This window comes from Chrysoperla carnea, chromosome 3, assembly GCF_905475395.1.
Source record: "Chrysoperla carnea chromosome 3, inChrCarn1.1, whole genome shotgun sequence".
Classification (NCBI taxonomy): Eukaryota; Metazoa; Arthropoda; class Insecta; order Neuroptera; family Chrysopidae; genus Chrysoperla; species Chrysoperla carnea.
Genome location: NC_058339.1, coordinates 85,892,057 through 85,919,011, shown reverse-complemented (window position 1 = coordinate 85,919,011; position 26,955 = coordinate 85,892,057). Strand labels below are relative to the sequence as shown.

General features: G+C 28.3%; 1 protein-coding gene across 1 annotated transcript; it reads left to right on the top strand.

Annotated features, from left to right (window-relative positions):
- Positions 1 to 23,729: 23,729 nt before the first annotated feature.
- LOC123295502 lies at positions 23,730 to 26,642 on the top strand. Its single transcript, XM_044876875.1, has 2 exons — positions 23,730 to 24,031; positions 24,736 to 26,642. The coding sequence occupies exons 1-2, from the start codon at positions 23,896 to 23,898 to the stop codon at positions 25,596 to 25,598; spliced, it is 999 nt and encodes a 332-aa protein (XP_044732810.1). The 5' UTR covers positions 23,730 to 23,895; the 3' UTR covers positions 25,599 to 26,642.
- Positions 26,643 to 26,955: the final 313 nt, after the last annotated feature.

The following is a 26,955-nucleotide window of genomic DNA, read 5'->3' as shown; positions in this document are numbered from 1 at the left end:
TTCCGTCTAAATGTAGCTGCTAAAATGGCTTTTGTCTTTTATTTGAAAAATTGGTTTATACGTTACATTAGATTTACACCAAAAAAATATAAGTAAACCAGTATAGAGTATCATAGCGTCCTCAATGACATCAAATCGTGACATACAATCATATTTGTATAAGCAAATTTACAAGTATTTGCAAGTTTACAAGTTTTTGTATTTGTAAGCTTACATAGCCTTTTATATGGCGTGACGTAGTACCTTCAAAGTATCTGGTAGGTGTTTATTGTCACGTGATCGGATATATGATTTTAAAGAATTTATTTCTTTTTAAATAATAATAATCCTTATATTTTATAAAAATTAATTTTGTGTTTTTTTATCACAAAAGGTACATCAATTTATAGTATATCATCAGTATAACTGATCGAATACCAATCTTATATTTTCAAGCATGTAGCAGACACACGCACACGGAGTCTTATAGAAAATAATATACTTAACGTTGAATTGGTATTGAGCCTGATATCTAACACAGGCTGTATATTATAAAAGCAAACATTCACTTGCTGACATAAACAAAATAATACAAATAATATTAACATCATTACATTGGAATTTGTTGTAACAATATACCCTACCATAATATCTGTATAACAGATGAAGGGAATGATTTGAAGAAGATGATGATTCTGCGGTACATTATTCCCTTTCTTATTCTATGTGCATACAATACTGTATGTACAATACCATCTAGTTTAGCTTGAAGCTGTAATGCTGTACCAATGATGAGTTATATAATAATTGTTGAATAACAGTAATTAGTGTTGGTATGAATGCATTTGATTCAAAAAATTATTACATTTCCATCAAATCAACATTATGTAAACACTAAAATTAGACTCGAATCCGGAGCAGTCAGCTACTTCGTTACTTCAAATGTTAGAATATCAGATGAAAGTATTTAAGTTGTGTTCAAAATATCCCTTCTAATTCCAGAAAAAGCCACGCACGGTTAGATAGGAAAATCACTTTCTGTGAAACTTTTGCAAATCGAATAGCTTTAATCACCCGTAGATCGAAAACTTCAAGTTAAAAATTTTGTGGCCGTGACAGCTGTTGATAAGAAAGGTCCGAGGAATATTTTGGGAGCGGTTTGAAAAAGTAATCGTGCGGTAAAATATTCGAATCGTCCAGCAAGTGATTCAGTCGGCTTCATTTCAGTATATAATCTTGCATTTGTACCTTCCAGCCCGGCGGAGAAACTAAGGACATTCTGCGCGCCGTCTGATCTAGTCAGAATCATTTAGCTGCATCTGCTTAAAATAATACTTCTAATCCTGAGATGTTTCCCTTCCAGGTGACAAGTTGTTCTCAAAAAGAGCACAGGGGATTCTTTGGTCTAGATGTTAGGGACTGATTTGCGGTACTGATCTTATCTGAATTATTATTATTATTGTACCTCTCAAAGACACCACCAACTGGACAGCTCATCTTGATTTTTCATCTTATACAGTACGACTGCGTAGTATACATCACAAGTCAATTAAGTAATATTACGTCAAAATAACGGTTACCTAGAGTTCTTATCTCCAATAGAATAGGTCTCCATTCTTGGATGTTTGGCGTTAAAAAACAATGACTTTTTTCTCGTAAATTCTATAAATTTTTGAAAAACAAAGAACAATGAAACAAAAGGCGAGAGAGAAGAACTATTTCCTCTTTCTAAATTTGAAAAACTAGTCAGGTGTTTAAAGTTTAGGCAATAATGGTCACAATGTCATTTGTTTTGAGAAACGCGACGGCTTCCTGTATAAAAAAAATTTCAAAGAGACTGAACATCTGCACAAAATGTATCAAGCTATAAATAAAGGCATATTTAGAAATAGATATAATTTTCTAGATTTCATGGTTACACTTCTATCCAAATAAAAGTGAAATGCGAAACATGAGAAACACGTAATAGTATCTCTTTCGTATCGATAATAACTTTAGTCCAGCATCAGTTTTCAATACTTGTCTAACTTACCTTGAAGCAATATTAAATATGAGTTATATAATTGTTGAATAACAATAATTATTATTAATGTTTATATTGACTCAGTGAGTTATTATTCGAATTAAATATAGATGGCTGCCCACAGCCCACATCTATTTGTTACTTATTGTTCAAATCTCCAATGAATAATTATATTTTACTTTATTATTAATAAATTTTACATTTGCATACTTAATAACTGGTAATTTTTTTAACAATAGAAAGTGTTAATAATTTTTTCTGTATGCTGAATCATAACAACTCTTTGGCGTCTTGGTTTGTCTATAAATACACGGATAGCGGAACTATAAGACAAAGAAGTAACGGAAAGCGGATCTGCTTGCTAAACTATTATTACCTTCGTCTGTCAATTTAGTCTGCACATTTAATTAAACTATTCGTGAATAATTTTTTATTTTCAACCACTTTCGTAAAAGTGTGATATCCGAGAATTTAATCGATCACAATTTTTAAAGATCGATTTATCTAAAAAAAAGAAACTTCCTAATAATTTTAGAAAAATGATATACATACCTGGCAAATAGTAGCGATTTAGGAAGAACTTTAGCAAAAGATGAAGACATCCTACTTTTGTATGTCTCTAAAACATCCTTCTTTACGCTACACATGTTATTGAAATTCTAAGCGGTTTACTCAGACCAGCTTAAATTTTCTACACCACCTCAAACTTTCTGTTAAATTAGTCTGGCTGTTTGAGCAAGTACGGTGAATTTTTTTTTTTTGCGGTAAATGATAATTTAAAGTTCCTTGATCACAATAAACACATTTTTGGGGCTTTTTCAAAAAAGTTCATTTTAAAATACCTTATGGAAATACCTTATGGAAGAACTCAAGAATGTTAATTATAAAAAAAATTAATCGGTGATTGAGCTTCAAAAAAGTTTTCATCGTGAAGAAAATTTATCACAGATTCTGTTTATGCAACAACAAAAAAAACATTACATTACGGTTTTCCAAAAGGAAAACATCAAAAAACTTTTTATTTTTTATTTTTAGAGCATTTTTAGAGCATACAAATTGCCTAGTTTACGATATTTATAGAGCATTTTATTTCATGTACGTCATTCAAATTGCCTAGTTGACTACACAGTTGACGTCACAACAATCGGAGTACCTTAAAAAGGAATTTTGTGTTAATTACTAAATACAAGAATTTGAATTAAATGAAATGTAAACAAAATGCTTCAGCAGAAAACATCGAAAATCACATAACTATATGTTTTTAAGAGAAAAATTGTTTGTCTATTAATTTTGGTAAAACATTATCTTCAATAAGTAATCAAACCTTTAACGCAGACCTTTAACGCAGAGAAGGCATAAAAAATTCATTAAGTTCAATGTCTCAAATATTGCGAACATAGCGTGCGTGACGACTTTAAAAAGATAAAAATCAAACTAATGTAATTTATGGTTTAAAAATGAAATTTTATTGTCATGAGAAATACTTTTTTTTTTTTGTTTTATTTAAAACAGTGTCTTCAAAAAGTAAACTGCAAAGAAGAAAACATTCAAAATCAATTGGCGTAGAAATTTTTTATTTTTCCAATCTCTGTGGAAATCCGCTTAGCTAACGCAGCTCCTGTGCTATTAATTTTTTTCATTTCGAGAAGTTAAGATCTAGCATCAAATATTAAATTACAAAATTGTGTTGCTTATAACAACGTTTGGAATTAATTAAAGGAAAAGAGATATAAAAATATGCAATGATGGATGATTCATACGTCTGTTTTAAATTTTCCAATAATCTGAACAACATAAAAATATTATGTCAAAATTTTATTCTAGAATTAATAAAAATTGAATTAAATTACATCATACAAAACAATTAAAACGTTAATTTTGGTCATAAACATCACATGACTGACTAATGATTTAAAAAATATCATATACAAAAAATTTCCTTGACTGTCCAATGTGTTTGACTTACCCAGAAATATCTAGAAATCTTAGAGAATACGAAAACTGAAAGATTACAAGGAGAATGAAAAATCACCTGTATATTACAAACTGAATACAAATTACTAAGTTCTACAGTTTCTCGGATAAAATGTGCACATGTTTTACCATTCTAAGTGATATAGCTATATGTACTGTTACAGTAATATCAATTAGAATGATAAAAACCGTGTACATTTTGTGAGAATGAGTATACCTAGTTACACCGTAGATTTTTCAACGGGTAATTTTTTTTATTAATTATAATAATTATACAGTATGGTAATGAACTTATTATTATTTTTAATATAATTAAAAGATACTTCTTTCATTGTGTGAATTTATTCACTTTATTTAGGAAAATTTTCAATTGAAGGATAAAATTTCTATAATTTATCATTAATTATATTTAAAAACGCGCACTTGTCTAAATTAATATGGAAAAAAAACCTTCAGTCAATAGTAATAAAGCCATTAATATTTTTAAAATTGATTAATTCCATTACTGTTTTGAAATTTAAATCGATTAAGCAACAATGTACATTAAATACTTTGTATAATTTTTATGAATAGCGAAAACAAACCTTTGGCACAACATGTGTTATTTAGAATCACATGGACCATAGAACCATAGAATTATGAAACTTATAGGAATGACGATTTTATTTTTGAATCACTTCAGCTTAAGAAGTCACAACTCTGTATCCGAATAAAAACTTCATATAAAATTTCATTTCGCAAGAAAGAAACAGACAATAATCTTCGAAAGTTTAGAGCTTTATCGTTTTTAAGGATGTATGAGCATGACAACAATGTTTGATTTAAAGGCTCAAAATTTGTTTGTAGGTAGTCTTTTACTCAAAGAATATATGTGGTTAAAATTTCAGCTTAGGTATCCGTGCAAATTTTTAAGAAAAAAGTCATTAAAAATCGATATAAAATACATTGGCTCTTATGGAGGAATCTAAAAAAACGACATATTTTGGAAGTTTTTGATAATTTTCATTTAGAATGAATGAAAACAAATTTTAAAAAAACTTTTTAATAGAAAGTAAACATATTAGCAATGAATTAGAAAAGAAAAAAACTAAGTGTCACCGTCCATATAAGGGATGTAAGAGCAGGGTAGATTAAGGGTTGAAATTATTTTTTATCTTATTTTCAACTTTAAAAATAAGAATAAAATTTTTCGATATGTGTCTTAGTTTTCGAAATATCGAAAGCTAAGTAATTAAACCAAATTTTCAATTTTCGATATTTTGAAAATTAAGCCAGATATCGAAATATTTTATTCTTACTTTTCGTCTTATATCGTCAAGTAATAATTTGTGCCCCCACTACCATGCTCATACATCCTTAAATCAACTTTAATTTAAAGTAGTGTAGCACAGAGTCAAAGTGCTTTTTACAATTAATGATGCAAAGAAATTTCTAATAAATTAAAATAACATAATATAATATTTTATTGATCAAATTTAACATGTATTAAAAATAAATAGTAATACAAAAATTAATAAAAACTGAGTTGACTTAAATTTAAATGTCAAATTTAATGATCAGCTGTTGTTTAAATTCATAAACATAACCACAAAATTTCCAATTTTATTACAAAAGCCAACATAATTTTAATTAATAAATTACTTTGATTATATATATAATAAAACTTATATATTATTTATATTTCTTAATATTTATTAGCTTTTAAAATTATGATACCATTCATAAAGGCATTATATATGATCGTTATAAGAAGTTAAACTATGACAGTAAAAATTACATTAAATTAAAACTGAACGGTAAAATTTTGTTCAGTGTACTTTTTAGTTATCATGAAAGTGAAAATGAAGTTTTTTTTCATCAACTGTGCATTTTTTTTTACCAGCCATCAATTTTCGTCGTTATTGAATAAATATACTCGTTAGAGCCAATAATTTTAATTAATTTTATTTAATATAATTAAATCTCTTAAAAGGTGCGGTAAAAATATTTGATTTTTTTTCTCTTAAGATAGTACTATCGGTAATAGACTTTGCATTCAGAATTTAATGAAGCTTGGCCTAGTTGTCCATTATTATATCATAATTAATGATCATCATAATTAACCAGTTAAATTTTTAGGGGCCATCAGAAAACTGAAAAAAAGATATTTTAAAGATATTTTAACATTGATCCTTATGGGAAATCACAGATTTTATTTTATTTCATAAAACTGGACGTTCAGATTTTCAGTTCTCTGAAGGCCCCTAAAAATTAAACTGGTTTATTTATGATATAATAATGGACAACTATGCCAAGTTTCAATAAATTCTGAATGCAAAGTCTATTAACGATAGTACTACCTTAACTTATGAAACTATGATCTTTTGAAATAAATTTTTTTTAAATAGTAGTTAACTATGAACCTCGTTACTGCTATACTACCTTAATTTTCAAGTCTTTTTTTTTTGTAGCATGAAATTTACTTTTACAGTATAATGTGGGAAATTCCGTATCAGTCATCTATCCAATTTCAAAAAAAAAAAATTTTTTTGGCCTTATTACCGCAATTTTATTAGATTAGATTTTTAACTTCTACTGTTCTAATAAAAATAAAATTCTAATTTGATTGATTATCAAGTTTGATCTTTAAATCTAACCCACGTTTTATATGCAATTTTTAAATTTATATGTTACAATTACCTTCAGTCATTCAAATAACAATTTGTTAAGCGTATGATTTATAAAACTAAGCACCCTGCCAAGATTAAATAAACCAGAAATACAGCTTAATCCACTCTTTTATTAAAATTAATATTTTCTAATTATTGTGGGTGATTTAATACATTATAAAATGTTTTTATACCATGTATATATGAAATATGCATAGTATATTAAGTTTAGTCCCAAGTTTGTAACGCTTAAAAATAATGATGCTACGAAAAAAATTTTGTCATAGGTGTTCATAAAATCACTTAATTAGTCCATTTCCGATTGTCCGTCCGTCCGCCCGTCTGTGGACACGATAACTCAAAAACGAAAAAAGATATCGAGATGAAATTTACAGCGTACTCAGGACGTAAAAAGTGAGGTCAAGTTCGTAAATGAGCATCATAGGTCAATTGAGTCTTGGGTCCGTAGGACCCATCTTGTAAACCTTTAGAGATAGAGCAAAAGTTTAAATATAAAAAATGTTCCTTATCAAAAACTAAACAACTTTTGTTTCAAACAATTTTTCGTAAACATCACTGTTTATCCGTGAGGGCGCCAATTAGGCGGAAATTTTATAATATGTACTATACTTGATCAGTTATGTATGTGTCACATGTTTGTATGTGTAATGTGATAAAGAAATCAACTTTGACTATGTATGGTATTTCAACAATTAACTCAGTCAATTGTTTGTTTTCACTGGTTAAAAAAAAGTATATATATAAACTTATTTCCTATTTAAATAAATCTAACTGTATGATGATTCATCATCATGTTTAGATTGCATTTTAAAAGTTGATTTAAGTAACCTTCAATTTAAATTGTACACAAATGTTGGTTTTGTGTCGTTTTTTTTAGTTTTTTGTAAATATTTAATCAGTAATTATTAAATGTTTTAGGTAATTCGTTAAATGTATTTATTTCTTTTTGTACGTAAAGATAATGATAAAACCGAAAATCTGGTAAGTCAAAGCGAAATGAGGTTTAACCGAGAGTTCCTCATTTAAAAAAATGAAAGAAAAAGATTCTTTCTCCACTTAGGTGCGAAAACAACTTTTCCGAAAGATAAAAAATAAGATGTAAAAAATTCAAAATTTCGAATAAGAATTGTGAGAGAGTAAAAACTATAAAAGCCTTTTACGAGTTTTCAATTTGTCTTGCTAACTACAATCCCAATTTAAAGGGCACCGAAAAAAGTCTTTGCATCATCACTTTAAAATGTTGATAGGCTCAGAAAACTTTCTTTCTTCAAAATCGTTAGGCAGGAAACTCATTATGTTGGTTTTTCGGGCCCAACCCCACGCATCCCGATATTCCATACTTAGAGTTCTGATAAAAGTTGTTTGCACGACTGTAGAAAGCTGAAACGTTCAGTAAATCTTTTTTAGTATATAATTAATCAATTTTAATAACAATTGTGAGGAAGGAAAACAAAATTAACTTTTAACGAATTTTTCAAATTGTCTCCTAGCTTCATCTTCAACCTAAATCTTGCAGTATATAATTAATCAAATAAAATTAAAATTTTTAGGGAAAAAAATCTTAAAAACTTGTAGTCATACACTTAATAAAATTTTTTATTATTTTAATTATTTATTATAATATAGTATGTACTACCAAAAACCTAATTCAATTATTAAAATCTTAAAATTTGTTTTTTGACCCCCATCTCGAATGACGAATCTCGAATTCCAAACTTTGTATCCTTATAAGCGGAGTTTACACTACTTTAGAAACTTGAAATTTTTTAAAACTTATTATTATTAAAGTATTGACTCATGAAAATTTATTAATTTCAATAATATTTTGGTTTATTCAAATTTGTCTGGTAGAACTGTTTGCTGGCGTTTAATTAGGTTTAACTGTATTTGACGATGTTTGGATATTGAATTTCTCCAGTTTAAACTGGCCAGTTGATTTTATTTGCAGTTCAATAATATATGTCAAGCTTTTTAATAAACACTTATTCAAAACATTATATCACAAACACATACGAGTTGATATACAATTTTATACCATGTATATGTTATATATATATCATGATACACTAAGTTTGTCCCAAGTTTGTAACGCTTAAAAATATTGATGCTACCAACAAAAATTTGGTATACGAGTTCATAAAATCACCAAATTAGTTCATTTCCGGTTGTCCGTCTGTCTGTGAACACGATTACTCAAAAACGAAAAAAGATATCAAGCTGAAACTTACAGCGTACTCAGGACGTAAAAAGTGAGATCGAGTTCGTAAATGAGCAGCATAGGTCAATTGGGTCAATCTTGTAAATCGTTATAGAGATAGAACAAAAGATAATGTAATTAAATGTAAAAAATGTTCCTTATAAAAAAATAAACAACTTTTGTTTGAAATATTTTTTTCGTAAACATCACCGTTTACCCGTGAGGGAGCAAATTGTATAATATGTATTATATGATAGTATCAGTTATATAATGTATGACATGTATGTATTTGTAATGTGACAGTTTAATCAACACTGTCTATACATGGTATTTGAACAATTAACTCAGGCAATTGTTTGTTTTCACTTGTTTTTTCTTGATATTAAATGATATATATATACAGATAAATTCTATATTAATAATTAATTATTTCATCAGATTATATAATTAACAAATACAATTGCATTTTGTTACTCTCAAAAGTGGTAATCTGGGCATTATGCCCACATTTATCTGACCTAAATAATTTATCACACTATTTTCTATTAAAACAAACAAATATTATGTTAAATTAATAATAGATGAATGATTTAAGTTAAATAGACATACACAGGTAGTTAAAATACGTCATTAATCATTTAATTTAACACGATTATAAAATAAATTCTACATTTTCAAATTACTTCATCATTATAATAATTAGAAAATTACTTAAGGCTGAAAATCTGGGCACTTTTATGATTTAAATAATCGATTACAGCATTTCCTACGGAAACAAACTAATACATATTCGCCATGGGAACAGATTCTAGCGCAGTCTAGTGGTAGAAAATAGAAGCTGTCTATGATAAGTCAAATTTATGCATGGCTATGATTGAATTGTTTATTTATATTTTGATAAGGGAAATAAAAAAAATAAATTATTTAAACTTTTGACACGTTCGTACTCTTATTTCTGTTGAAATTTGACTTGTCACAGACAGCTTCTATTTTCTACCACCAGACAGCGCTAGAATCAGTTCCCATGGCGAATAGCGCTTTTCATTTCGGACAGATTTCAATCAAGTAAAGACATATCACATATCTTCTACCCTAGTCAAAAAACGCTGTATAATAAAGATAAAATTTATTAAATTTTTTTTTAGTTGAATAGTTTTTTGACAACTGTCCGAGTAAAAGCAAATCGATGAAAAGGTCTATTATTAACGTTAAATTAATAATAAATGGATGTTTAAAGTTAAATAGACACTTAGGTAGTTAAAATACGTCATTAATCATTTGATTTAAAAATTGTCACGTATGAACATATAGCTGCCTTAACTATTTATTAATACCAATCACTTTTCAATATTGTATTTTTTTATTTTATTTATTAAATCAAATCACTTGTGACTGTTCACACTACTTGTCTAATCACTAATTATTATGATTAACTTCACTACTTGAGTGTTGTGCTTAGTATTCAATTAACGCTTTTCTTTTTAATTTAACTTTACATATTTATTTTTATAATTACAATTATTTATTTTTTTTATTATTAAATAGTTTCACTCAGTTTATTTTATTTATTGTCAATTTTAAATCATATAGTTATACTTATAAAAGATACAGAAAATATTTTTATTTTGAGAGATTCTTTGAAGATTTTTAACTCAATGTTCTAGACGAGATTAAACCGAATTAACAAGTGAAATTTACACAATTCAAAAAACTCCCGAGAAATTGTTTGAGTTTGGAAAAACTCGGACTTGAAACGTATCCAAGAACACTCTCCATTAAATTACCTTTTTCCTTAGAGCCTTCTCGAAACTGAATCGGTTTTGAAGCTCATTGCCTATTTTTTAGTTGTTCCGGGTACGGAACCTTAACTTCGCACTTGAAACATAGCTAAGAACACTCCCTATTAAATTATCTTTCCACAGACAGACACACAACGGTTAACTTATCGCATACTTTTTTGTTGGATCGAGGGTAAAATTTTTTTTTTGTCGTTTCATTATCAGAAGCTGAGGTTGCAACTCATATATATAAAATTAAAACTGGAATGACTGCCACTACTTCGTCGACACAATAATATAATGTACTTTTAGACAGATAATGTTTTATTTTAATTTTTGTTATAATAATTGTATATGATTATAAACAATGGGTCAATAATTTTAGTTTTACTACATCATTTTTGGAAAATTTCTGACAGTTCTTTTTTAGTATAAAAAATTTGTTGCAAACACAACATCTTCTATGCTTACCATGTTAATGATCCAAGGCTAGGTTAGGTTAGGTCAGGTTGTGTCCACGAAGGACACAATCAGGCTATAGAGCCCATTGTGATACCATATATGTGTTTTAGAGGCTCAATTTCAAAGGCTGAGTGCATGCACATCCTTCATGCATATACCATGCACTACACCAGCCCATCACAACTATTAATGAAATTAATTTTCTTTCGACAGCGGGAATCGAGCCCGCTACCCTCAGCATGCCGCGGAAGAAATTTTTTACGCCTTCACCAACTGAGCTAATAGGGTGACTCAATAATCCAAACTTTAATTAAATTTATCTCGAGTCAATCAAACTTATCTTTTGATGGTAATTGTATTATAAATCAAATTACTTTAAAAACAAAACAAAATCGATTTATCCGTTTAGTAGCTACGATGCCACAAACAAATTGATCAGATCTGGTTTTATATCGGGTGTTTCTACTATTTTTTAACTTAGGTTATTTAACTTATTTTTTCTTTAAATATATTTGCATAGAAATAGCGTTTTCTCCGATGAGATTAATGAAACTTCATTTAGCTCAATTGTAATGAATTTAAGTCAGATGATGGGAAAAAAAATTTGTTTAGGCCCGTTAATATCACTGTATCGACCAAATTTGATCATTACGGGACAACTTGTATACAAGCTATAAAAACATAAAGCTACAAAACTAAACATTAAAACGGATACGAGTGAAACCAATTAAAAAACATTTTCATACAAAAAAAAAAGTGTAAAAATAAAAACAATATAAAAAAAATTATTGCAACAACAAAAAATTCAGAGATTGAACAGATGATGAACAAAAAAACAAAATAAGGTCAATGGACCCATTTTATACACAACACTCATTGAATATGAAATCGTAATATTGCAAATATTTATTAGCAGTATTAGCATTATTAGCACTAGCACTCATCTTTCTAATAATGATCGTATTTAAACACTAAACATGTGTGACACAATAAATAAATATCCCACACTACACTAATTTAGAAAATAATTACATGGATGCTGATGTTTTTATTTGATTTTATGATATTATCAACTGTAAATAAATCACTGTGTAACGAGTTTTATTAATTAATGCTATTGTTATGAATTTAGCATTCCGTAACTAAAAATAAGTGAACACAAACAATTGGCTGAGTTAATTGTTGAAATACCATGCATAGACAGTGTTGATTACTCTATCACATTACACATATACCTATACATGTCACACATATATAACTGATATTCAAATATAATACATACTATACAATATACGCCTAATTTGCGCACTCACGGGTAAACAGTGATGTTTACGAAATTGTTTCAAACAAAAGTTGTTTATTTTTTGATAAGGAACATTTTTAACATTTAAACTTTTGTTTTATCTCTAACGATTTACAAGGTGGGTCCTACGGACCCAAGACCCAATTGGCCTATGTTGCTCATTTACGAACTAGAAATATTTCTGGCAAGATAAATCCAGGCATACCTAGCTCATATTGTACCTATCGTTAAATAGTATTAGATTCATATGCGAAATTTCGAAATCCGTGTAAGAGCAGTTTTACTGTCACGGGCTCCAGGGCTATAACCCGATCATCTTAGTCAAAAAAAAAAACGATCCACCCCGGAATCTAACGGAATTTTTAAACAAACGTTTATTTTGATATTACACATGTTGTATCAAAAGTCATATATGGTCACTTGTGCGCGTCCTTAGATATTCAAGGACAAAGGTCAACAAAACCAGTTTTTTGAGAATATCTCATTTCCTTTGCCTTCAATCGTATAAACATTTATTATAAAAGTTGTAGAAGATAAAATTCCCTACAAATTTTGTATGAAACTTTATTTTATATGTTGGACCGTTTTTGAATCAGAGGGCACAGAAGATGGAGCGCTCAAATATACGTCTCTTAGTTTAGGGTCAATGTTTATAAATATAAGGTATTAAATAATTATTTAATAAGTAATTAAGTAGAAAAACCGCATAATAAACCGGGATTCATTATTGACCCTGTCTATTATACAGTTGTTTTACATAATTAAATATTAAAGACTACTTAAATAATTAATTAATACCTTATATTTATAAATATTAGCCGAGCACTGATGTAAATTAAGCCGAGCGCTCCATCTTCTACGCCCTTTATTTCAAAAACTGTTTAATATACAAAAAACAGTTTCAGCCATTTGTAGAAAATTTTATCGTCTACACCTTTTACAATAAATGTAAATACGAATGAGGGAAAAAGAAACGAAATATTATCAAAAAACTGATTTTTGCAATCAATTTTGAAATTGAACGAGCACACGTTACGATATGTGACTTTTGAGATAAAATTTGTACTATCAAAATGGTTTGTACAAAAATTCAGCTTATTCTGTTAGATTCCTAGGTGAAACACTAAGATGATACTTTTGAGAATTAGGGTTGCTCTATAAATAAATCAATTTCCTAGTATTTCTGTTTAGAGTCTTTATATAAATGCGCGCGTTTATTATGACACAGTGTACGTTAAATTGACTATTATGGTTAGTTAGTTATTAATTTAAACCAAGACTCTATACTATGATCAAATTTAAAACTTGCATCACCATTTTTTTTTTTGATAAGCTATAAAACAAAAGTTATAAAATTATTGACCCGAAACATAATATAAAAATATCGAAATTTTAAAATTCAACACAAATCTTAATTTAAAATTCACAATAAAAAATAAATAAAATTGGCAATATTTATGTAATTTTGTAATAAAAACAGTTATTTTAACTAACTCTCCAACGATATAAACAGTCTGTCTACAAATAAATTTTTATTGACAATATAAATATTTAAAATCATCCGTTAGAATTCAATTGAATTGAACAACAATAAAATTAACACTAAAAATTTAAATTTTTACATGAAATTAAAATAGAAGTGTGAATATATTATTCTTAAAATTTCTAACGAAAAATTCCAACAAAATTACATAATACTCTCTAATAATATTCTCTGCCTTTTTATTAACCCCCGAATCAAAAACCATGGATGTTATAAGTTTGACCGCTATGTGTGTCTGTCTGTCTGTGGCATCGTAGCGACTAAACGGATGAACCGATTTGGTTTTTTTCGTTTGAAGCGTAATTTAATGGGAAGTGTTCTTATAGCTATGTTTTAAGTACGAGTTTAGAGTTCCGTCCCCGGAGCAACTATAAAATAGGCGATGATCCTCAAAATCGGTTCAATTTGGAGAAGGCTCTAAGGAAAAAGATAATTTAATGGAGAATGTTCTTAGATATGTTTTAAGTGCATGTTCAGTGTTTCGTGCCCGAAAAATTTATCGGAGATTTTTTAAATCTTGTTAATTTTACTTTTTCTAGACTATCTTGAGCATTCTAACAAAAATTTCTCTTACTTCTGAAGCATAATTATGTGAAAAATATATAGAAATACTTTAGTTCCTTCAGGTTGTGATAAAAATCATTCTGCTTCCTATTTCTTACCAAGACTAAAATTCCCTCTCCGTTTCTGTGAAAACCCTTTATTCCACAATGGCCACAGCTAGATATACTCCTATAGTTGCATAAAATTGTCTGAAATACCAATTTTTTCACTGTTGAGGATTAAATCAAACAGTTTTTAAAATATTCTCCCATTACGTGTCCTTTGATATCACGTAGTAATCGCTCGAATTTATTAAAAATTTATTTGAATCTTATTATTAAAAATTAACAAATTGAACTTTTACAGATTTACCTGCAATTAAAATTCACTAATACCTCTCAGATTTTTTTGATATTTTCATATTTTCTAATCGATATTCTCAAATAATTCTCGTTTTTCCAAGTAATTAGAAACTATGTATTTATCTAAAGGATGTACATAGCATTCAGACCAGATTTTTATAAAATACTTTTGAATTCTAAAGGCATTTTAAATTTTAACTTAATCTTTTCAAAAAAATTTTATGAATTTATTATATGAGAATTCATAATCATAAAGCCGCTTATCTTTATGATTAAGACACTAAAAATGCATTAAACATACATTTATTTCTGAAAAATGAAATTTATGTTACTTAATGATAAGACGTTGATAAGGTATTTCCTTATATAATTTTTTTTAAACCTTAAATTTCTTTTCAAATAAAATCAAATAAATAAAATTGTGTATTGTTTGTATCAAATAGAGTGCCTATTATCAATTTGTTAAAAATTTGCTTATCGATGTTCAAAATTTGCTTATCGGTTAATAAATTTACTATGGATAATTTAAACTTGTATAAGATTGAAAATATCGAATTTAGCTAATTGTAATCAAATTAATATAAAAATATTTTATAAACACAATTCTTTATTTATTGAATTTTTTTGATATGCCATTTTTTTCTGTAAATCAATACACAAATAATTAATCAAATTTGAAATTTTATATTTGGTGTTCAGTCTATGGAAAACGCAATATATAGAAAATAATTACGTAAGAAATTTGTTTGTGCATACCCTTACTACTTAATAAAATATCCCAACCGGCTTTGGCATGCAAGAAAATTAGAATTAAAAGTTTCAAGAATTCAAAACACCCAATAGAAGTTTTTAATTTTTCAGAATCGTGGAAACCCTGGTTATTTACAGTTCTATTCGTAGTTTATAACAGAAGATGTGGAAGAAACTAATTCAAACGAAACAAATTTTGAATCAGATAGGATTGTTCAATAAGATGTTACCACGTAAATGAAAGGCATTTTGTCCAAAACGATATTACCATTTAAATTCGTGAGATATGTATTTTAAGAACATAATATAGAAGTAATATCTATATATTAAAAATTTTGAAGCGCAGGAGCCGAGTTATCTAAGCGAATTCCTCCAGAGATTAAAAAAAATACACATTTTTCTAAAAATATAATATTGCATTTTTAGTTTTTCAAGAATTTTCACTTCGAAAACTAAGAGAAAAAACCACAAGAGTATATTTTTGTTTAAAACTGATCAAAAAATACAAAATATTTTCAAAATTTTGAACCTTGCTCTATTTCCATCCGAAATTAGCTAATAAAATTGTAGGCAAAGACAAAATAGTACCTTTTTCTCGTCTGTTTGAGAATCGACACTAAGACTATTAAATAAAAGTTATTTTAAACTGTATATTACTGTTATATTATGCTTTAAAAACACACGTCTTATCTATTTAAGTGAGCAAGAACATTTTGAACAGCCCTGTATATTATGCAACACTAATTAAAAGTTGACCGACCGCCACCATAATCTGAATTGAGACGATATATAATACAAAACCACATACATCAATACGAAATGCATTATTTATAGTCGAAGAGTTCAAAGCAAAACATTCCTAATATAAAAGTGTCAAACTATTTGTAGATAGGTAAACATCGTGACCACGTACAGCCAGTCAATTAACGACATACTCTATCTTTGTTTCGAAAATATTTAGCCAGTTTATGGTTGTTATACATAAAAGTATTAGATTACTTAAACTCAAGAATTTTCAACGATCCTAACTGAAAAACAAGTGAAAACAAACAATTGACTGAGATATTTGTTGAAATACCATGTGTTGACAGTGTTAATTACTCTGCCACATTACACATACATACATGTCCCACAAATATAGCTGATATTCCCATATAATATGTATATATATAATACATACTATAATATTACATACATACTATATAATTTGCACATAATTTGCGCTTTCACAGGTAAACAGTGATGTTTACGAAAAAATATTTCAAACAAAAATTGTTTATTTTTTTATAAGGAACATTTTTTTTACTTTTGTTCTATCCCTAACGGTTTACAAGATGGTTCTACGAACCCAAGACCCAATTGACCAATGTTTCTCATTTACGCATCGATCTCACTTTTTACGTCCTAAGCACGCTATAAGAATTTCAGCCTAGTATCTCTTTTCGTTTTTGAGTTATCGTGATGACAGAGGGACAGGCGACAGACTGACAGACAACCGGAAATGAACTAATTAGGTGATTTTATGAACACCTATACCAAAATTATGTTCATAGTATCAATATTTTTAAGCGTTACAAACTTGGGACTAAACTCCTTGGTATATTTCATATACATGGTACAATAATCAACTCGATTTGAATTGGGAGAGTATTATTTTCGTGGTTGGAAGGGAAGAACAGGAAGGAAGGATAAGTGTTAAAAAGAAAATATTTAAAAATAACCAAGATTGGAGAATAGAAAGTTCTTCACTGGGCCAAACTCCATTTCAATGGAGAAAATATTTTGATAGCAATGTTTACTTTACTTACACAGACGCTCTGACTAAACGAAATGCATTATTTCAGAACATATAAATAAAACCATTGATAAAATGTTTATTAATTGCATGTTTTTGTGGTATTACTTATTGCCATCAATATTTATTTTTAATTGGATATAATTTTTTTACTTCCTTGTACTAAATAAAGGAAGTATAGTAAACATAACAATAGTAAATATACAATTTTGAGTCAGAACGTATCATACGGTTCGCATAACTGAAAAATTATTAGCTGTAGAATAATTAAATTTTGGATTTAGGATTTTTATATCATCTATATGTAAACTTGTGGACAAAAACTTGCGACACTTGGCTGTCATCATATATATTTGGTGGCATTAAAACACATATTAATCAATATGTATTTTTCAATCATTAAATATATCTGATGTACAGTAATAAAATGTCACATTTTTTTGTCCACAAGTATACATCTTCACTTGTATACTTCCTGATGCATATCGATATAGAAAATTTGCGTTATCTCGCATAACTCAAAGTCTATTAGCCATAGAATTATAACTTTGGGTTTAGAACGGTAACATTTAGTCCCCCTCTTATATCGAATATTTACGATTTTCAGATATCCTTTTATTTAAGATCTTTCCCAAAAAGCACATTTTCTTAGTATCATCTTTAAATCATGTCCTTTAAAATTTTTTAATACCCCTTATGGTTTAATAATAATTATTATTTATATAATAATTTTTAGATTTGAATTGTTCAAGTTTGGATTTTTAACATTTAATTCCTATATTGAATGATTTTTAAAGGTATGCTTTATTATGTAACAAAGCTAATTTTCTCAAGATTAATTTGAAAAACTAATATTCATTGGTTAAAAGCATGGCAAATATTTTCATATAAAGAAAATTATAACAAGCGGTATTCGTTTTTCCATAAAACACACTTAAAGTGGTGAAATAAATGGCATTTGTGTTAATTTCTTCCATAAGTGATTTTCTCTAAATCTTTACCCGAATAAATACAAAAACTTCATATTATCATGTTTCTTCAGTTAATCGAAGAGCTGCACAGTCAGCGATAAAAACTACTAAAAATCGGCGACCATCCATTGAAGATTGTACCGAATTTCCCATAGACACTTGGGATTCGGATGAAAAAACAAAAAATGATACTGATTCTGATTTTTAAAAATGTAATTTTGTTTTATCGTTTTTAATCGGCTTTAAGAATTTTTTTTCAAAATTTAATTCTTATAATATTTTGTTGTCTGTATGTCTTATATCAATATTTATATTGATTTATATTATATTACTCTTAATTTTCGTCAAATTTTCTTAAGTTCTAACAGAATTAACCCTCAAAATTTGAAAGGTAAGTCTCAAATATTTCCATACACTCATTTTTTTGGGAACGACCTTAATACAAATATCTTTTTGGCTAGTTTGTAAGCGGACAAGGGTGTTATGAGTTGTCCACATCACATTTTTGTAATTTCATGTTATGTAATTTTTAAAAGTACAAACTTATGTTACTTTTTGTTTGATGTCATAATCTTTTTTTTTTTTTCGTTGTCTTAAAATTACATACAATAATTTTTTTTTTCTGTTGTTATCAAAATGATATATGCACTGACTTGCACTTACACGTATTAATTAATTACTACTGTAGGCTGTGGGCATAGATTGTTGTATTACGACTTTCATTATTACTTACAATCAATAATTATACTTATAATTTTATTAAGGACAAATTTTGATAAATATATACGTATTCGCTTTAATTCACCTTCAATCAAAAGTATCTTTATTTAAATTACCAAGTTAATTCTATATCTTTTTTCATATAATAATAATAATGGAGTTTAACCTCCGTTTTTCAGATATCTATCTATAACAGAGGCTGGCCACATCATTATTCTTTTAATCATTCGTTATTTTTATTTTAGACTACATTCAATATACAATTTAATTTTTACGATGTGGGTGGAGTTGGTTACTTCGTTCTTATTCAAGCGACGACAGTGTGATCAATTTTACCACCCCATTAATTATAATTGCTCACAGAGCCACTATCACAGTCAGTAGCCGAAATTTTACACAATAATGGCAACGAAAGATATTTTAGAAGCAATAAACATGCTTCGTTCGGAAATTAAAAATGATATTAAAGCTGTTAACGACAATTTAGATTCAAAATTTGAACACTTACAACAAACGCAAATATCTTTTCATATATAGGCTCGATTTAATCTGGTCCGAAAACGTAGATATGAAATATATATCAAGGTATAATAGATTTAGGTACTCCAAATTTGTAACGCTTAAAAATATTGATGCTACGAACAAAATTTTGGTATAGATCTTCATAAAATCGCACCTAATTCATTGTATCAGTTCATTGTCTGTTATCTGTTCGTCCGTCATCACAATAACTAAAAAACGAAAGGAGATATCATATATATATACTTTCAAAATTTTCAAAACAAACGGCGCCCGAAAAGTCACCATAATTGTGCTGATTTTTTCAAATCTTCTAATTTATTAAAAATAATGCAAGAACTGACATTCAGCACTTTCTATACAGGTAATTTAACATTTAACTCAGTCAATTGTTTGTTTTCACTTGTTTGTCTTTAATTTCGATCCAAAATACAAAAATCGAGCCCATTCGATGATTAGATGCAAAGTTTAGATATTATCCAAAATCCCATACCAAAAAGATTTAATTTCTCGGATTAACCTGAAATATTCCAAAAATATGGAATAAAACAGTTTACAATTTAGCCGACAGGCCAAAATAGTTTGGATTAATTTTTAAACAGCAATTTTTTTGGCAAGGGTTGTGTTTTCTACAGAAATATTTTACTATAGCAAAGAAATATTGATTTTCGATTTCTGTTAAAATTTAACTATAGTGATTAAGGTAGTTTTGACCATGCTGGTCAAAAGTTCTAATGGGCTCAACTCTCAAAAACATTCTTTTCCGAACGGCCTTTCAAAGGTTATGCCTACATGAGATATTGATTTTTGGTTCTGGTGTAAATAATTGGAAACTATGGATTAAGATAGTTTTGACCATGCTGATCAAAAGTTCTTATGGGCTCAACTCCCAAAAACCCTTCCCTTCCGATCCCTTCAAGTAGGCACCACCTTTGAACGGTCGTAGCTCAGAAGGGGAGGGTTTTTAAGAGAAGAGTTCATAAGAACTTTTGATCAAAATTATCAAAACTACATTAACCCACGGTTTTCAAAAAAATTTAACTGAAACCAAAAATCAATGTATTGTGTTCAGAGTCCTTTATAAAAAAGTAAGTTAATTTTCTCAACTAAGTATGTAAGAGTTTTTCTTAATACGAATTTATTTTTGTTACATAAAATATTAACTTTAATGAAACGAATTAAATAAATTATAAAAGTTGGTAAGAAATAAAATACAATAAAAAATATGACCATAAATTAAAATCATCTATGGAATATTATTGATGAAGAAGAAAAAGAAGTTCTTTCTAAAAGAAGAAGTCGTTTGAATAAAAAAAATTAAATGCGGAGAGTGAAGAGGATGTAGATTTTCCTCAAAAAAGGAAATAATATAATTTATCTTATTAACTTAAAACGTATTTCTTATTATGTTATTTTATGCTGTTTCATATTCATTAATTTTCTTCAAAATATAGGTTTCCTTTCATTCTAAAAAAAGTTCATTAATTTTCTTTTCTCATTTTCGATATATTATATTCTTTTACGGTTTGGTGAGTTCAATAGTTTTTATGGACATTTATTTTTAAAATGCTAAAAGAAACAATTGCTTAAAGTTCATTTAAGAAGCTCATTTAATGGTACAAGCAAAGCTTTTGAGAAAAAAGGACCATTTACGAACTCAAATTAACTTTTTACGCCCTGAGCATGCTAAAAAAGTTTCAGCTTGAAATCTCTTTTCTTTTTGGAGCTTGTTTGGAGTTGAGGGGATAGGAAATGGACTAATAAGGTGATTTTATGAACACTTACATAAAATTTTGTTCGTATCATCAATATTTCTAAGCGTTACAAACTTGGGACTTTTAATAGTAATGCCGGCTCTAGATATGTAGGTACGGACCCGTACAACCACACGAAGAGCTACGGAAAAGTGCGCAAAATAATAATGCATTTATGTTAAACAATTTTTTCAATCGCATTTTACTTCAATAGTCACGTTTACAGTCGAGAAAGATACATGGGAACTCAATATGCAGGTGGGTGTTCTGGAAGCCTCGCAGAGTGCAAATTGCCCTTGAGCCGGTACTGATAGTAGTTAATAACAAGGAAAAGCAAACAAATGACTGAGTTAATTGTTGAAATACCCTATATAAAAATGTTGAATATATGTACTTTCATTATGTTTTTATAAAATTTCAAGAGTTTAAAAAACAAACACATTTATTTCTTATCTTATGGAAAAGACCTATCTTTTATAGTTTTGGAGAAAATGGACACCATAATTTTGTCCTAATTTGCGCCCTCACGGGTAAAAAATGTTTCTTACAAAATTTGTTTATTTTTCTATTAGGAACATTTTTTACATGTACTCTTTTGTCATATCTCTATCGCTTTGTAAGCTGGATCATACGGATCCAAGACCTAACTGACCTATGTTGCTTATTTAAGAACAGCCTCATTTTTTACATCCTAAGCACGCTATAAAAATTTCAGCTTGATATCTCTTTTCGTTTTTGAGTAATCGTGCCCACAGACGAAAATGGGCTTATTATGAACACCGTTACAAACTTGAGACTAAACTTAGTATACCTTGATATATTTTACAAATATACAGGGTATAAACAAACATAAGCATAATGAGATTAGTAGTTAATACTAATCAAGAAAACAAAGTACAATTGATTAGTTTAAGTAATTCCAAAAATACGACTATTTTTTTCTATTTTAAATATTACATCAGCAAATTAAAAAACACCTCTGAATGAATAATAACAAATTAAATATAATTTTTGCACTATTTATATTATGCTATTATGCTAAGGTTCACTACTGTTCAAAATCTTAAGGTCGTTCGTGAAAAAGAGTTCAAATAATAGAAAACTGAAGAATAAACTTCTGAATTGAATTGAAAAGGTATTGAGATAAAACGTGAAAATTTTATCCATTAGAGTTATTTCAATTCGATAAGGATAAAACTGGATATTCGATTTAATTTAAGGCATAACCTCATTGTTTGCATGTTTTCAATAATTACACAAAACTGTTCATCTAAACTAATTCAAATTTAGAATCTTTAACTAAACAATCCAGAAATATTTTTTAAAAAATATTAATTTTTAAAATGCTTTTGTAACACCAGTCACCTTTTAAAGCTAGTAAAAAAATTTATGAAGCCGGTTTAATTTTAAAAACAAACTCATTCAATAATAATCAATTACATCATTTTAAAAAATTTGTCAAAATAGTAAACATAAACAAATCAGAGTCATACAAACTTTATTTTTTAAAAAATGAATACAATAAGCAAACAGGTGTAAAATTTTAGAGAGCAGGTACATTTTTATATTATTTTTTTGGTCAAAAAGTGTTGGAGATAAATACTTACCACAAGCTTGTAAACAAAACTACACAAATTTTCTAGTGTTTTAATATTTTAATAAAATCACAAAAAAACACATAAGATGAAAAAAAAAACAATACACTTTGAACTCAAAAAAAAACCCTCACTGTTGTAGTCTAGGTACACCCCTTTGTCTTAGCCGACACGATAGCCGCATTATACAATACATATATATACACATAAATAAATAGGATATGCACGGTGTTATACAATTCGTTTTATATAAAATATATTTTTTGTCAATTTTTTAAAAATATTTAAACAAATTTAGATGAAAACACTAATTTATGATTATTTTTCATAGATATTTGTATAATACAAAACTTATAACTGAATACATTTTTCACTAAACATTTATTATTTATATTTAATAATTATTTATGTGACAATGTTTCTTGTTTTAGATATAGTACATTCAACTACCTCGCACAACCGCAAACTAACTGAAGTAAACACTACACACTCATAACACAGTAGAATAGCTCTATCGGCTTATGAAATCGACTACAGAGTGTATCTCTTTCTCTCCATCAATGTTTTGGTTGGTGTGTCGGTATGTGTAAAATTCAATATTACAGCTGGTGTGTACCGCTATCTGTATGAGATATGTGTAAATAGATTTTGTTTTTGTTTAGTTCTATACTTGTTCACTAGGCTTACAAGCTTTCAATTGTTTCCGAAACAATTGAATATCTGTTAGATGGCATCTCAATGTATAAAACTAGGCGCACATTCAGACGCAGGTGACACAGCGTAGACAGGGCAATGAGACGCAGTACAAAACTGTTTCACGTGTCAAAAAAAATGCGTCGCACAGTTAACATATTGAATAAAGTTTATTTACATACATTACCTAGGAGAATTTCAAGCTTTAAATATTATTAATAATAGTACTGTTTGTATCGATCGAAATTATTTAATAGAATTAAATATGAAACTTGAAGAAAAACTTATCGAGATTGTCAGGAAATATCCTGAAATGTATGATACAAGCAATTGCAATTACATGAAAACTAAACATAAGACAGAAATTTGGAGAATTATCGGGAATGACTTAGGAATCGATGGTAAGTCTAAATTTTATTAATAATGTAGGGACGAATATCGTACTGCTTATATTCGCGAATTCGAATATTTTATATTCTTTATTCCTGAATATGGTATTCGTATTAGAATTCGAAGATGATTGTCAAGTGAACCGAAGGTAATCGATGATGGACGAAGTTTAGTTTTTGCTCTAACATTGCCATAATTTCTAGAAGTTTAATTACACATTACGTAAAATGAAAACGAAATAAATAACCATTGAGAAATATACTTAATAAGTAATATTAAATAAATGATGAATGAAACTAATACCGGTGAGGCAGGCTAATCTAGATCCAATTTTAAGAAAATCAAGACTGAAAAACTTACTCAAAAACAAATATTATAAATCTTAAATATGCATCGCCATTTCATTTCATAAAAAATGATTTTACCTTTTTCCTTGGTAAAATACTCGCACGATTGTTTGTGAATATGAATACGAATATAACTCGTTCCAACACTACCACATTCTAAATTCAATACAAATACTTTCCATTCAAAAAACAAGTTTCGTTTACGATTTTAAGGTGACACAAATAAAACCAAACTCTGATGCACATTTCCCCATGTTTAATGTGGAAGGTCTGATGCTTTTTTGGCTTTTATTTTAATCACCTTATAGAGACCTACATCATTTTTTTTTTTAAATTGAGTAATTGATTTATTTTTATCTCTTCGTCAGGTGAAAAGGCCAAAGATGTATGGACAAAATTAAGGAATAATCATAGAGATGCTCTACGACGACAAAGAGCCATGATAAAAAATGGTGCAGCTGCAACAGAAATAAAACTATGGAAGTTCCAATCACAAATGGAATTTTTATTGCGATACATGATCCATGATTATCGCGAAATGAATTTTACTAATGATGAAGAGAGATACATCATTCACGAATATCGTGAAATGAATTTTACTAATGATGAAGAGCAAGAACCAACGCAAGACGAGGTTACAGAATCTGATATAAAATATTCTGAGGACCAGATTGCCGAAGAAAATGATGAATTGGGCTCACTGAATACTCCTAGCGAAGGAGAGGAAAACTCAATGGATTCACTTGTAATGGAGTCTACAAAATCTCCTATCCCAAAAAAGAAAGTGAAAAAGAGTGATATCGGTAACTTGATTCAAAAAAATCTTGATGAACGTGAACAGTCGAAAAAACGGGATGAAGACAGACAAAAATTGTTAGAAAAAATCGTCGCACCAACGGACGATCTATATTTATTTTTTATATCAATGTATGAACTTACAAAAAAAATGCCTCCAACATCTCAGCATATTGTGAAAAGGAACATTTTCCACGCAGTATCAGAAGAGGAGGCACGCCTGCTTAACATTTCTGTACCAACCTATTCTTCACACCAGCAATTTTCACAAGATCTTAATACGAACTCGTACGTTAATCATTCGGATTGGTCTACCATTTCTCCAAATGGACAAGCACATTCTCCTGCTGCTACTTCCAATTCACCCGAAGAAACATCGGATTCCAAACCAATATTACCCGACATCGTGACCTATATTGACGACTTCCCCTCTTGATGGTCTGTTTGTTTGAGTTCACTATATAATGAGATGAATTTTACTATTTATAAAATGTATAATTTAATGCTTAGAAAATATACAATTTGGTTTAAACTTTACTCATAATTCAGGGTGGACTCATGATATGCTTTAGTGTTTGTATCAATAATTAACTGAAAAAAGGAGCAATTTTCAAAGAGATAATTAGATTAGCATTATGTCTTTATTGATTAGCTAAGTTACTTGAAAAATAACTAGCAAAAACATTTTCTAATTAGTTCCCAACTTTGAGGATTTCAGATGGTTTAGAAATTCGAGAAAATCAATGGCAAAGTAAGAAAAATTGTAGGCTTCGTTTTTATTCTTAACACAATTATTTTTATTGTATGCCATACTGGAACTACCTTTGTGTAGATACAAACCCATTTATTTCAATAAGTGTCTCATTATATTGCTGAATACTGATATATACTTACCTTTAGACGTAACTTCAGTACCTTTGAACATGAAGTGGTGAAATAGCTTTATTGAGTTTGAGACGATCCTCTGAGCAATATCGCGTCTACATTAAATGTGACGGAATAAAAATACTTTTGTCTCCCCATACGTGAAGAGACAAATAACGCCATTTTTTATTAAAATACGTACCTCAACTTCTATTTGAACCATTTCTAGTGGAAATTCTTCATCATTTCGCTCATAACGGCTATTTATGTATATTTTTGTTCATAATTAAAATTATATTTAACTTGGAATTCGATATCATGTCCGTGATTCAATTCAATCCTACTTCTATCGAAAAACTGGATAAGTGAAATAAAAACTAATTCTTACCAAAGTCGACTTCATTTAAGACTTCTTCAGGCTTTGTTAAATAGATACTAGTTTTCATTTATAAATCAGAGATCGAGACAAAGTGAAAAAAGCGAAATGTTGCAATTTAGTAATACATATCGTTTGATTCGATTTTTCCACATCATGTAGAAATACTTCACAATAATGAATAAATTTAAAAACAAAATTACTTAATTGCAGTGTTTCGTCTTTTTTTAAGACTTCGTAAGGCGCTTAATAAAATAATAGTTATTATTTATTTAATAGAAACTGAGGAATTCTAAATAGACACGAAACGTTGGGATTTACTAACTTGTTATACGTATCGTTTAATGCTGTTTTTCTCGTAATGTCGAACTGCTTCACGGAAATTGTTTAGGTGAAAAAAATGATTATTGAAAAAAAACAAAAAAAAGTAATTTCTTTAAATGAATGATTTTTTTAATTTAAAAACAACTGAATTATCGATGATGTATGAAAATCACATAGTGTTGTAAATATATATTGAACTTAATAAATTCAGCTCAGTTTAATTTTTTTT